At 34.6% G+C, this 15,004-nt stretch overlaps 1 protein-coding gene across 4 annotated transcripts in view; it reads right to left on the bottom strand.

Annotated features, from left to right (window-relative positions):
- Positions 1–15,004, bottom strand: part of SNX13 (sorting nexin 13) — a 73,322-nt gene that overhangs the window by 24,459 nt on the left and 33,859 nt on the right. For all 4 annotated transcript variants that reach the window (XM_072854180.1, XM_072854179.1, XM_072854178.1 and 1 more), the window contains exons 6-16: positions 13,822–13,943; positions 13,569–13,670; positions 12,827–12,915; positions 12,329–12,412; positions 9,746–9,884; positions 9,114–9,202; positions 7,872–7,971; positions 6,694–6,887; positions 4,935–5,039; positions 4,146–4,278; positions 3,362–3,399 (exon numbers count right to left, since the gene is read on the bottom strand). In XM_072854180.1, coding sequence (XP_072710281.1) covers positions 3,362–3,399; positions 4,146–4,278; positions 4,935–5,039; positions 6,694–6,887; positions 7,872–7,971; positions 9,114–9,202; positions 9,746–9,884; positions 12,329–12,412; positions 12,827–12,915; positions 13,569–13,670; positions 13,822–13,943 — 1,195 coding nt within the window. The remainder of the gene's footprint in view (positions 1–3,361; positions 3,400–4,145; positions 4,279–4,934; positions 5,040–6,693; positions 6,888–7,871; positions 7,972–9,113; positions 9,203–9,745; positions 9,885–12,328; positions 12,413–12,826; positions 12,916–13,568; positions 13,671–13,821; positions 13,944–15,004) is intronic.

The raw sequence follows: 15,004 nt of genomic DNA, 5'->3' as shown, positions 1-15,004 counted from the left end.
ACCATGGAAGGTGAGGGGAATAATATTTCTGTTATAAAGTCTAGATGCTGAATAAATGGTATCATTAAAAACGTCTAAACACACTAACTATGCTTTAACATGTACTGCAGTAAGGAGTCTCCTATGTATCTTATGACACAGCTTGTGGACTTACAGTACAAAAGTCCCAGACTGAAAAAAGGTAGAAGAAAGAGGAGCCCGTTTGGGAAATCTGTTTTGCCACTGCATGCTATCATGCTGAAAGTTTATGTCTTTTAGCACTATAGTATGTCTTTATGTCTCAAAGACCAGATGAATTCATACAAAAATATTTTGAGAGCAGACATCATCTTTACCTCAAGAAATTCCCAAATCTGTAAGTTACTGGATGCTGGAGAGTATTCTGGTAAAGTATCACCGTAAGTGGACTGTTCCTATAATCTTCATTAAACACCTGCTTTTGGTCATTGTTGGATATAGGGCTAGACTTTCTCTGACCTCGTCTGCTCCTAAGCAATAACCCTATAAAGTGTGCTCTATACTGCAGTGTCCAAATTTAAGAGCAGGAGTATCACCTGAGACTGATGAACAGCAGGAATTTGTGGAAATTTGGATAAGTGCTTGATATTCTGAGAGCTCTAGGATTCAATCATCAGTAAGACGGAAGGGATGTTATTAAAGGAGACAAGTAATAGTCAACTGCTCTAATATTTTGTTTGCTATGAAATACTGACAATAAGCTACTGTTATATTTTTTAAAAGGCATCATTTTTTCTTGTTTTCCTGCCTCCCTTCATTGCCACCCTAACAGTTCATTTTTTTTCATGATAACTGAATGGGGTTCAAACTGACATATACTAATGACTGCCAGAAGTTCAGCCAAGCCATTTCTGCTGCCATTCAAGGTCTTGGATATGTAACACCGGTGCAACTCCTTTTATTTACTCAATGCAAAAGCAATATGTAAAGCTTATATTATGGATCCATTTAGATGAAACCTGCAAGAATCTATAAATATTCTACAATGGTTTACAAAACCCCCAAAATACGCCCTACTGGTTTAATATAGTAGACTAATTTGTCAAATTAAAAGGAAGAAATTAAGATATTTTTGTAAAATACCTCTTCCCCAAAACAGTTTTGAGCCTCTCTTCCAAACAATCCTAAAATACATTCTTACAGTGAAAGTATAAGCTGCAGGCGATGTATTTTATAATGGAAACTTTAGGAAACACTCAACTGCTGTGGCAAGGCACTATACAGCAACTATTAATACAAGTAAATGAAATGATTGAAACTTGAACAGATAACAGGTAACGCAACAGACAGTTTGCATTTAATATGACCTAACATCTTTGACATCATGTCTATTCACAGGAACACAAGTTAATTAAAAAGCAAAAATATCACACCGCAACCCAATCTTATTTAATGCACTATCATTAGCTAAAAGTTCAGAAATTCCCTGACCTTTGAAGTAACCTTTCCAAGGTCTATTTTTCTTCATGTAACTGACTAACACAAGGGAGCTAAACTATGTGTACAGAAATTTACTCCTGACATGGAATTCAGCCAGGAAAAACTAATCTACCAGTATTCAAGCACCTGTAAAAGCACTGAAAACCCTGAACAATATGGACTACAGAAAGCAAAAATTCTTCTGCATAAACAGAGACTTATCATGCATTTCTGCTAGAATGTTCTTCACTCTTTATAAAAATAATAAAATGTAGTATTCTGCAAATACACTCTTCACAATCACAACAAAAATCAAGACTTTGAATTGTCCCATGCAAATATCTATTTGTATTGCAACAGCGCTTGATAAAGGCTTTAAGACTTTCTAGCTTAGTTTGGAAAGGCCACATGAAACTAAGCAGCAGATAACCACTAGTCAGATGAGCCATCGCAATGGCAAATCCCCGTCTATAAAATATGACTTTGATATGTCAGAACATTCTTAGAAAAAGTACTTAAGAGACATTTGAAAGATCTTTTTAAGAGATTAGTCAATTAGAAGAATCTCTTGTGAAGCGTTACCAGAATTGTATGTAAATTTATAAAAAATATGGCTAAATTAAGTTTTCTTCTGCATCTAACAGGAGTTTGTGTAAATTGTATCAGCTGACCTTGTCTTCGTATTTCAAAATGTAAACAAGAGGAAAATATTAGGAAAAAAAATTCCAGCTTAAAAAACAAACAAAAAACCCCCAAAAACCAAACCAAAAACCCCTCACCCCTCCCCCCCCAAACCACAAAAAAACCCCCCACAAACAACCCCCACACAGAAACACATTTACATTTATGTTAAATGTATTCCTTTACAAAATAAACTCTATTCCTCTGCGTGCAAGCATGATCTAGCCAATGCACCAGTGCACTGGAACTCCTACGGAGCTACAGCATCTTCCAAGAATGAATTAGAAGGGCCTATGAATCACGTAAGCCAGGAAACTGCATGCAGATTGCAAACCTTTGTAAAACTAAAAGATATGGAAAAATACTCTCATATGCACAATTGAATCTTGCGTATCTTGTGGCTCAGCGACATATAGTCTGAAGAAACAAGTTAAGGGGAAGGGGAGGAAATACATCAAAATTTTAATGATTTTTTTTTCTTTTTAAAATAACTGTGATTTGATTTTCCGTTTAAAACATTTTAAACCTAATAAGATCTGGGACAGATTATTTGGAAAAACCCTGGTAGAAGTATACAGTTCTCTTCAGACATATGCAACCACTAGTACACACAGAAGCATATTTCAAATATTTAGGTACAGTCATGTAACTTCGAAAAGGTTCTGACAAACTGACCCAATCAATTACTTAAAAAAATAATACCAAAAATTGTACTTGAAATTGGTCAGATTAGAAAACAAAGATTCATATTTTGAATAAACTCCAGATACTTTTATGCTTTCAAATCAAGTCCTAACTCAAACTAAAAAAAAATAATCAACCTATAAAAATATAATTAAATGCCTCATTTATAGTCTATTTGAATTTAATCCTTCGAGATTCCAGTTTCAAAGGATTTGTTTTCACCTATTATTACCTAACTCCAAATTTATGTCTATTTAAAAAAACAAACACAGATAAGAAAGTATGCTTTGCATAATTTAACTATAGATTATTACTGTTTCTGTGAGAAACAATGCAAAATTTCATTAAACACCGGGGAAAGTACAAAAGGGACAGTTTTATCTTACAGATGAATTGATACCTCACATGTTTCAATTTGATTCAAGATCATTTGCAGAAATTAAACTGCAGTGAACTAAAACCTCTAACATACACAATTTAAGCTCTTTTATAACACTTTCCCTACTGTTGGGGAGAAAAAATAATAATAATTAAAAAAAAAAAAAATCCAAGCACTTACCAGATTTATGCTGCCAGTAGGAGACCCATTAAAAGATTCTGGGAGCAGTGACGAAGGGGAAAGGAAAAAACAGGTTAGAAGATTTTCTCCAATGTAGGGTCACACAAAAGAAATAAAAATGCAAAGACAAACCATTATGGAAAATAACGGACAACTGTGGCATTGGGCAAAATGATGCACCCAACATATAAGTACTTCAAGTTTTTAATAAAGATACCTAAAGGAAAATGTACGTAAGTTTATACAGCTATAGATATGAAATAAATAGTCCAGAAAACATTCCTTTTTAAGCTTATATCACCGCATGAAATTCTTCATTAAGGAGTCAGTTTAACAGTTAAACAATTTCCATTAGATTTGTACTTCAGTTAATGAGAAGAATTATTTTAATTTGTTTAAAAAGCCACATCTCCCATGTACTTTCAATTCTATTTCCAGATGAAGAATATAGTTACGGATTAAAACCCAACATGCTGAAGAACCTCAAATATTTTTGAATAAAAAATGAGAATGAAAGTCGCACACTTACTTTAGCGACACACTTGTTACCCAGACTCGACAAAAAACATACATGAGTATTAATAAAGTTACTACAGAAAAAACTACTTGACTCCCAAAACGATTTACAAAAAAAGCACAAGGAGGAAACATTAATTTAAAAGTCAGAGATAGTACAGGAACTTTTTTGATTTCTCAAAAACAGTGTGGATAATTTTCTTATTTTCATTTTAAAGCAGAAAACAGAACGGTCCCAGGAAATCCACCTTACAGATACAGAGCTCACCTCCTTCACCATCATCTGATCCTCTGAAACTAGGATCCTTCAGCATATCCAGCTCAGCTAACATACGCACATACAACACATTCTGTTTGAACGAAGGATAGAATCTTTCATCTCGCAGCATCAATTCATACACCTTATTGAAACAAAAACACCAACCTTAGAAATACTTATTACATTTTTTAATTAATCACACAAGCTTTCATAAATTCTACTTGACCAATTCTACAATAGAATGTATTTGTGCATTCTATTGTGTGTTTCTGGATTTCCTTTAAAAACCTAATGCGAGTTTGTGAAATTTCAATTCAGGTTTAGTCTTAACGGAAAGGTTATGAGAACTAATTGTGCTAGAAGTATAATACAGTCTCAGAAAATACCTTTCTAACTAGCGAGACATGCACATATAAGAAGGGAAGTAGCACATTAACTGTAAATGTTTCCTTCCTCTGCTCTTAACCCTTCCAATTGCACCATAAACATATTTGGTCTTTACCCATTTCACAACAGGTTATCTCTCAAAATCCTTCTTTGTTGATGAACTATGAGCATAGACCTGCAAATACTTAGGAGGAGAGGTGAGAAGAGGGAAAGGAAGGGAGGGAAGACACTGCATACTACTTTCCCGAAAATGTCCAGTTCAGCCAACACAGTATAACCCTACCTCACAAAGATTTAACCATACCACCTCAAAAAGTTATCTACGTAGCCTGTACAGTGACAGTATATATACATATACACACATGTAATCTATATGTAATGGGAATTAATTCACAGATGAACAGAGTATACCTTTCTCTGAATGTCATCAAAGATTTCAGGTGTTGGATCCTCATGGTTCAGTGTTTCTGCCAGTTTTGCTACTAAGTTGTCATCAATATTAACTCTCGGAGATGCCTGTCAGAGATCTAAATCAACTTTTGCAGCATAAAAATAAGAAAGCTTCTATTTTCACAAATAAAATCCAATACAACTCTGCAATTCTCTAAGTAAACTAAATTTATTCTTGATAATATCTCTAGAACTGTCTAGAACACACAACAGAGTCAGACCCCCTCCTCCCCCCAAAATTAAGTTCAGAGTTTGTATTAAAACTCAAAGTTTCAGGATTAAATACTAAGAATCACCTCAAAAACAATTTATGCACATTATTTTGAAGCAATATCTAAACCAGATTTAGTCAGTCTTAAAACCAGATTTTATTTATTTATGAATAGAAAAATCGAGATTGAGAAATTAAGAAAAAGCTAGTAAGAAAGTAAACGGATGAAGTCCTGAAGCATCTGAGGAAAGGCTAACAGTTTGTCAGTTCTGCCAATTTCTGGAGAGATTGCCAGTAGCTGTAATCATGGTAGCTTTTCATGCACACTCTATTACAGCTGCCAGCATACTAACTATATATATCAGCCATCAGATTCATAGTCATCCCTTGGTATGACATATTTCAATCCACTGCCCATTAAGCATTCTTTTAGATGGGTCCAAGTTCACACACCTTCCCCATTTTCTGTAACACAGACAGAGAGCCAGCACTGAACCAGACCCAACATAGCTCACTTGACAGCATAACTGAGAGGCTGAGTTCATTGGCTTTGGAATAGCTCTGGTGTTAGGTGGCTTCCGACTTCAAACTGGTAAGCATTCAGTCAGCTCAAAAACCCATCAGAGCAAGCTCTGCACAGTCCACCAGGTTGATAGACTATTGAGGTGAAAAACCCACCAGAGCAAGCTCTGCACAGACCACCATGTCGGTAGACTATTGAGGTGAAAAACCAAAGTGAAAGAAATGATGTGGAAAGAGAAGCATTACAAGGTATTTGAGGGATAATTTGTTGAGGGAAGCTTTTGAGTGAGTTGAGAGGTGATTTTTATGCATACATAAATTCAGAACAAAGATGCTTTGTTAACACAAGTTGACAAGTGTTTTCTTTCACAGAAGACCCCGTTATTACAAGACTACTGCAAGCATTCAAGCTTAGCCTATTGAAAGATACCCAAGGGTGATATTTGAGCAATTTATACAGACATTTGTAGGGAGGCACAGAAGTTATTTGATTTGAAAAACCAATCTTAATCCAAGTTTATACAAATATTGGGTTGCTTTTTTTTTTTTTTAAACCATTTCTTCTTAAGGAGGGGGGCAGGGTAGAAGGAAGGGAAAGGACAGCATACACAAAGGGATGGAATTTCTTATTCTGTCTTCACATTTTCTCTAGTTTTTCTCTATTCTAGAAAGTCAGCTTCTGAGGAACACATTCAATGCATTTGACAGCATAGCCAGTGCCAGTATGAGCCTTTTTAAATAGAGAGGGGAGGGGAAAGGAAAAAAAAAAAAGAAAAAAAAGAAAAAAAAAAAGAGGAAGACATTTTCTTACTGCTTGACATAAGGAGAGAGAAGATACACAAGTAATAGCTTAAATGTCAACTTGTAAACAACTTGTGCTACAACACATCCATTCACATCCATTTCATATTAATGTAGCCATAACTACCAAAGCAGCATCTGTACAAAGAATAAATCCCAAACAATGCAGAAATAAGTTATTCCTACCTTTTCTGATAAATATTGCTCATAAACTCCAAATGCAGCTGCTCTTAATAGACCCTTGGTTTGATTAGTCTGATGTTTTCCATCTTTCTGCCGGCTTTGAAGTACCTCCAGCTGTTGCTGTGCTGTAACCCTGTATCCTTCCACTGTCATCCAGAAAAACAGATGTGCTTGGCCACCAGTCTGCTGCATGTAATCTACAGAAAACAGCCACCACACAACCATAGTTATTCTTGTGCATCTTAGAATGAGAATTCTCTATGATGTTAACTCCATATGGAACTCCAGGATCTGGTTATACATCTGGAATACTTGTCATCTAGAGTCAAAAAATAAAAAGTACTATATACATATTGGTGATAATAAGTAAACAAAATTGGGAGCAAAGTTTAGGAACTAAGCACTGAATCCTAAAATGCACATGTAAAAAGTGAATCCATCATTACTGTGTGGATATAACAGGCTCGTACAGCATGATACAAGCTGAGAGGAAGTTCAAACTGGAATTCTAACAAATCACGCACATCTACTGCAATAAAAGGACTATCACCACCAACAAAACTAATCAATATTCTTTGTGATGACCATTAGCAGCCCAATTAATTCACAGAAGAGAGTCAAGCATTGGAAAGTATTAGAAAGAATTATATTTTAATCCATCTATCAATTTCTTGATTATATGATAAACCTAAAATAGTACATAAATTACTGCTGTATTTTAGCTTCTCAGACAACCTTCAGTAGCCTTGTAATCCTCTAAACTTCAATCTAACATCTATAGTTGTTAGCTTCAGTGAGATCAGCAAAAGTAAGACTAACGATTGTGATAAGTTTCAGAGTCATTCCAATCATAAACCTCTAAGCAATTCTTGCAACGATTCTGTTCTAAACAGAACAAACTTGTTAACTGACAGACTAAGAAACACTGCAAGATCAGTCTTACAGAGCCATTAGTATCGAAACAAGCTTGATACAAGCTTTCAGAAGTACTACGTATACATATGGTGTTCTGCACAGTTAATTACGGACTGATTTGCAAAAAAGGTTTTGGTTCCCTCAGGCAAGGGGCTTATACACATTTAGCTCTCAGTATACACCTATATTTAGCAATTTCAAGTATACAGTCCTGTGAGTTAGCACATCCTTTATAAATAAAAAAGATCAGATAACTTAACACTTACCCATAAAAAACTGTAGTGCAACATTGTCTACCAGAATATGGTCCAGAGGGACTGTGCAAAGTTTTCCAAAGTTTGCTGCCAGTTTCACAGTATCTATTTCCTGTAAGACACAGACCAGCATGTTCATAGGCTTTTTTTTTTTAAATTACCTTTTAAAACTTCTGCTTACCACAAAGCAGATGTAATAAAAAGTAATTTACATTCTAGATAATAAAGCAGCCTCTCAAAGGTTAGTTATTTTCACAATCACTAATAAGTGAAGATCAAGATCATAAGGTCATGTTCTCATCACTATTTGCCTTCAACATGGATGATTTCTGCCACCTAGGAAGCTGGCTTTTAACACTGCCATTACTGTAATACTATACAGGTCAAATTAAGCCCAAATCCCTCGGTGCTACTGTCCCAATGGTGACAGCAGCATGAATTAACCAAATGAACTAATTTCAGAATTTGATGGGGTGCAGGTCACCACAACTTAAATTAATCTCTTCCCAACTTTCTTCTGTTAATATGACATTTCTTGGTATTACAGTAACAATTCCGGATCCAGCTGTAGAATACTTAAACATTTTAACAGTCAGTACGCACAAGATTACATTATCTTGCAGCCACATCTAGGTTCAATTAAGATAGTCAAGAAACTAAGCGAAGTCAACCATACCGACTCTGTCAGCCTTAAAATATAAAACAAAATATAAAACAAGCAAACAGAACAACATTAGTTTCTCAATTTCACATCCAGTTTGCCTTAGGCTTTTCATTGAACTAAAGAGGTAAATGTGTCTGACAAAAGGCAATACATGGAGTCTACAAAGCATTGCAAAATAATCAGCGTTACCTTTATCAACAAGAAAAGAGATCTTTGGCAAAGACTAAGCTTGAGGCACACAAGGTATGCACTGGAGCAGCGAAGAAGAACTGAATCTAGGTGTATAAATACAAAGATGCTTTGCCTCTATGCAACATTTTGGTTTAACTCTTGTATTGAGAAGGTAAGGATAGTTTTAAGATGTACTGACATACTTAAACTGCTAAAGCCAGAATCCAAAAAACTCTAAACATGTGCACCTTTAGACAATTTTTGCATACTAAAACCGCAAATACAAGACTCACTTCAGTTGTATAATGTATCCCTATAACTGCATGATTCCAGTTGTGTTTCAAAACACAAGAATTAAAAAGCTAGACCAAACTAGGAAGTCATTTGCAACTTCACTAAAATAATTCTAAAATACTTACTTTTCCTGACTGCAATCTCTGAATTCTTGAATCACATACTTTAATAACATATAATAAACTGTTTATTTGATTTTTTATAGTGTTGATATCTGAAAGAAAAACCAAACAAGATTAAGCAATGCAGATGAGTAAATGAACTCTTGTTCTGAAATGCTCTAAAAAGATCATACAAAAAGTAACATACCACATACAAAACACATCAGCTTTGAAGAGAAGGGTTTTTTTCAGTTTAAATACCTTACTGATGAAAGTGAACAAGAAGAAATATTTTTCTCTTTCCTTTTTCAGATCAGCTGTCAACTGACTACCCATTAATACCTAAAGTATTATTGAATTCAGAACCACCAGTCAGGCAAGTTTCAATTCAGTGGAAGTATACATCTAACCAAATTAGTCTCTCTCTACATATATTAAAAAAAAAAAAAAAAAAAAAAAAGACACAAATGGTAGAAAGGACTTGTTTTTCAACACACAAGAAGATTCAAGTTTTAACAATTTACATCTATTTTTTTTAAATAAAATATTTTATACTGTGCTCCATCAGAGTTTGTATTTTCTAAATTTTTTGAATGTTCTTCAGAGATCATGCTGGCAAATGCATTTCATATTTTGTAAAACAATACAGTACCAACCATCTCCTGCTGTATCTAGAGATCGAAGATATTGCAGTTCTTCACTTGCTTTATCTTTCACTGCTTCCAACTCTCCTATATTATCACTTAATTTAATAATATTCATAAAGGCCTCATAGTTACAGTTGGAATCACGAATCTGAAACAGAAAATTTTACAGTGTGAATAATGCAAAACAGGTAAAAGCAGATGATGTGATTTTTCACTAAATGAATTCTTTTGACACAGCACTGCAAAGTGGCGTTTTGAAAACACTTTGATGCTTCTAAACTCTCCTCTTGATACTAAAATTGTACATGGACCAAGAAAGAGGAAGCATGCACACAGTCAAAACCTATTTCACACCATCATTTTCTGTTTTCAGGAAGTACAACAAAGACACATGGAAAGTATGTCAACCTACTTAATAAAGATCTTGTCCAAAACCCAATCCACCTTCTTCTGCTATTACCCATCTCCTTAGCTAAGTAGGCAGAAACTGGTGAGACCACTGAAAAGGCTTCAGCTTTGCCAGGGTTCCCTGTAAGTGTACATGCTCCCAATGTAATGGCTTCTTAAGATACAGAACTACAAAAAGAATTAAAACATTCTACAATGTAACCATAACCTACTGGGGAGAAAAAAAAAAAAAAAAAAAAGGAAATGACTGAATTAATATACTCTCTGAAACCCTAATTCAGATACCCTTTGTAAATACTATTAAGCCATTTCAAGACATACTATTTTCCCAGCATTGGCACAGGGTGAACTGCGGACTCAAAGGAATTTGTACAAGCGAAGGAAGCCTGCTGTGCTGCCAAGACCACTGGAAACTGTGTTGTGAATGCAGCATGGAGATCAGGGGAAGGTTGGCAGCTTTACAGCATGTGCACACAGGTGCAGAGGCTTGAGTTCTAATGCTGTCTTTACCATCTGAAGCCAAAAAAAGTTGCTTCACCCATGTCCTTTATAAATGCTCACTTTGATATGGAAATGTAACACTTGGTCTGCACTGCAGAAGTGCATTGAAATGAGCTGCACAAGTAGAGCGAATGAAGAGTGGATACCCTTGACCAAAGTTAATGGAAAATCTTCCTAGAAATCTGCTTTTAAAACAGTAATAGTAAAAGCAATACTTGAACTTCAACCATTTTGTAAAAACATGAATTTCACAGTGAAGAGACAAGTTTGTATTAACTTCTAATTTCATATTGAAGCTTTATATCTTTATTGCAAGAGAATTAGTTCGAACTAAGGTGTGCCTAGAAACATGGAATTAAACTTCTCATTTTCAGAAATCAAGTTTTTTTGTTCAAATCGTATTTTATGTCAAAGGTTCCAAAAGGAACCAGAATTTGAGACATCTCTACTTTTGACCTTAATTTCTGCAACAATCTTCATTTCATAAGACCTGTATTAAATTTTTGAAAGCATTTATTCTTCCTTATCTTTCCCCCAGCACATTTACTTCCTCATCTCAGAAAGGAATTATGAAAACTAATATTTGGGACATCACCATCATAACAGAAAGCTTTATAAAAACCTCAGAATTCTATCTTTGGATACAGCCGGTGGCAGTGCTGTGTAAATAAAGAATGAGGCCAAGTTACAAATAAAGAACATGCACAGGAGGAAAGAGGAAACAAAAATTGAAAAGCTTGGTCCATATGAGCAGCAGTATTTTTTCATATTAAAGCTAGGTTCCTGTAAGAAAAGCAGCGTGCAAACTTTTACATAAAATGAAGGTGGCCAGAGTGAATGAAACTTTGTACACATTCACTTGAATTCATTCTATATGTAAGAATTTTTACTGTGAACTCTGAGGGTGTTTTCAGCATCGTACTTGAATGCACACTCTAAGACTAAAATATATGGATAAATGTAGAGAGAATGTGGGGAAAGGAAAAAAAAAATTAAAACTTGACTCATGACCTACAAAAGATAATAAACTATAAGAATAAGTTTCAACTTGCTTTGCAAAAGATCAGTAACGTTAATTAAAGTGTGAATACTCTATTTATGTTAATTTTACTACATTTACTATTTCTTTAAAAGTGTTTTTTTTTTTCTGCGGGTGCATTAGAGAGATATTGAAGTAAAGACTTTGTTTCTTCCCATTCCGTTAAATTATTAAGAGTTACCACAAATATCCCTAAAAAACCCCACCCTGAGATTGCTTAGCAGGGTGAGGGGCGTGGGGGGGAAATCTTACTACTTTTGATTCTAGAGGCCTCTTAAGCTTTAAAGGACACGCTTTGACTAAAAAGAGTCAAGGAAGAAAAACTTCCAGGGTTACTGCCATACTTCCTGAACAGCTAAGTAAAACAGTCAAAGGACTCAGCTTTACACTTTGCCATACATCTGTCCTCAGTCAGCCAACTTCAGCCAAACCACAACACAGAGTACAGATAATACAGTGAGAGAGAGGGAGAGGGAGAGAATAAAATTTAGTACAGCAGCCATAAGTTCACTATCTCAGCCAATATATCCATTGGTAACTTTTCTATCAGATATCTATCTGCCATGATTACAAGAAACATAAAGTAAAGCTTTATATGAACATATTCTGGAAATATCATTCCTTTTAAACATTATAAATCTTACCATCCATATGACATACTGATTAATATAATCAGGATCACTGAGCTGGTTTATTAATGGAAGAAGAATTCCTCGGGAGAGGATTTCCTGAAAAACAAAATATAATAAATCATTTTTATACATTTATTCATAAAGCTAATACAACTGCAACAATTTAAAAATCACTGTGTAGGGGCTAAATAAAAAATGTGTAATTATAAAAAACATTCAAAAGGCACTAGCACATTCCCTTCCAATTAAAATTAGATGTTAATATCTCAAGAAAAACAACCTCCATTTTATCATGCTTTTCTAATGTTGCTAGAGCTAAAAAACTTCAAAAATACTTCACACAAACTGTTCTCTGCTATTAAATACTTTGCAAGATTGTACTGCATTTAAAATAACCTAATACTAAATTAGATCAATTCTACAAAACAAAATAAGAGCAGCAGCTCAGATCTTAAATTTTTGATGGCATTAAACCAAAGAATTGCAATGGCTTTTAGAGTCCGTACTTACCCTGACAAAGTATCGCATGATCTTGTTCTGGAAGTCTCCAGGAGGTAGCAATATATACAGTAAAACCTCACACAGATCCCTTAGGAATCCTAGGGAGGGAGAAAAAAAAAAATAAAAAAACCCAAACAAACAAAAAAAAACAAAAACAAAAAAACCCCACCCCTCAGCACAATTTTATGTTATTTCTCATCTTATCTGATATAAAAACCAACAGATAAATCCTTAAAATGAAATTCAAATACACAGTCATATATATTCTTATAGTCCAAGCATCACAGTAACACCTTTCAGACTGAATATAAGCAACACTGATGTAAACCTGAGACAGATCTAGAGTCTCAAAACCAAGACAAAAGAAAGCCAAATTCCAAACCCCCAAAAAATAACTCCAATGTATTTTCCTTATTTAACATATACAGGATTTTTTTCCCCTCCTTCACACTTTGCCCGAAAAGATAAGCTGATTTTTTTTTCATTAAGACTATGGAGTAGTGATAAGGAAGGCAGATCTAAAAAAAACCCAGTAAGAATGTGCAAAGCCATCCCCTGCCTCCCAGAAAACATATTTCTACCTTAAATTCTTCCAACAAATAGAGGAATAGGTACATATGTACATAATTATAGTATAGCTTTGAAAGTCACATGCTAAGATTTCAATATATTTCATATTGTCAACACAATCGTTAGCATTTTAATTTAGCCTGCTATACTAAAATAACTTCAGAAGATAATATTGAGAGACCTTCTTCATCTTTGGGAGAAGTACAGACTAGATCACGACAGACTTCTTTTTCCATTTCAACTTCAACCTCAAAGAATGTATCTACAAGTTCCTCAGCTTGGTCTATTCAAAAGAAAATAAAACAAAACATACTTTTTTGTAAAGATCAGAAACTTTAGAGTAACCTTGAATTATAAAATAAAGCTAACTATATTTCACACATGTGAGAAACCTGCCTACTCAGACTCAAAGCAAAAAATATTTAAATCATTACCTTTCATCTGATCACCTTTCTCTGCTATTCTTTGCTGAGCTTTTCTGAAAACTCGAAGATGAGTGCCAAAGTCATCAACAAGTCGTGTAGTGAAATAAGGCTGCCAGTCTGTTTCCTTTGACCTATCAGAAAAGGGCATCCATGAAAATGAATTATTTTATCCTGACTACAAAGAACAATAATACATTTCTACTTCTCCTTCATTCCTGCCAAGAACCACACTGATAGTAAACATGGAAAAGCAAAGAAATAAATCAGTCTCCTAATTGCCTATTCACTGAAAACAAGTAAAATATTGTAAAACACCACTCTCACGCCACATTAATATTTATGCTTGATTTACTTTACGGTCAACGTTAATATCCAACAATAGTGTTCTAATTCATGATATTGTCAAATATCTGTGAAAAACCCTGATATAAACAGTCCACGAGAATCTACAATCTAAAAATAAAATACTCCCCAGGTCTTTTCCAGCCATACTGTCTATCGTTTTGGAAGGCACCTAAACAAAATAATTTTCTTCTGAATTTGCAGTATATGCATGAGTGAGAAAACACACATTTCATTTGAAACTACAAGCAACCTAGTATTATCAACAACTGATTCTACAGCTTATATAAGAGGTTGTTAGCATGAACCTCCAACAATGCACATAGATTTGCATCAAAAAATACTCACTGTTACAGTTGCATAAAACCATTTCATTAGTGGTATGAAAAAGATGCAGAGATATTCTTGTGATGTCCATGCCTTACTAGTCAAACTAAAAAGGCACTTGTGAGTTACAGGTTTAATGAGCTAGATATTAGTGATGGCTTTTACTCTGCATTTAAGTACTCCACTACCTGAATTCTCTCGGATACCTACTTTGTTACAGCAGAATCCTTCTACAACACTTTCTTTTTTGTTTTTATTCCCTCACTTGCTCTTTCCCCCCCAAAAAAAGAGAGAAAGGGATAAGGAACTCGAAGAGAGGGAAGCCTACTGCAAAATCTAGATGTTGAAATAAGAAGCGGAGCTGTGTCAAAGGGCAGTCAACCAAAACCATCAATAATCCAGCTCCACCATCTGCACAACCAACAAATCATATAAATACACTAGGTGGCAGCCTTACATCATTACTCCAAATGTTCAACTCTCAAGGAAAAAAAAAATATCCCGCTGTACTCATTTCTATCCA

Source organism: Ciconia boyciana, chromosome 2, assembly GCF_034638445.1.
Source record: "Ciconia boyciana chromosome 2, ASM3463844v1, whole genome shotgun sequence".
NCBI classification, from domain to species: Eukaryota; Metazoa; Chordata; class Aves; order Ciconiiformes; family Ciconiidae; genus Ciconia; species Ciconia boyciana.
The sequence above is the reverse complement of the archived record's forward strand: the minus strand, read 5'-3'. Positions and strand labels throughout refer to the sequence as shown.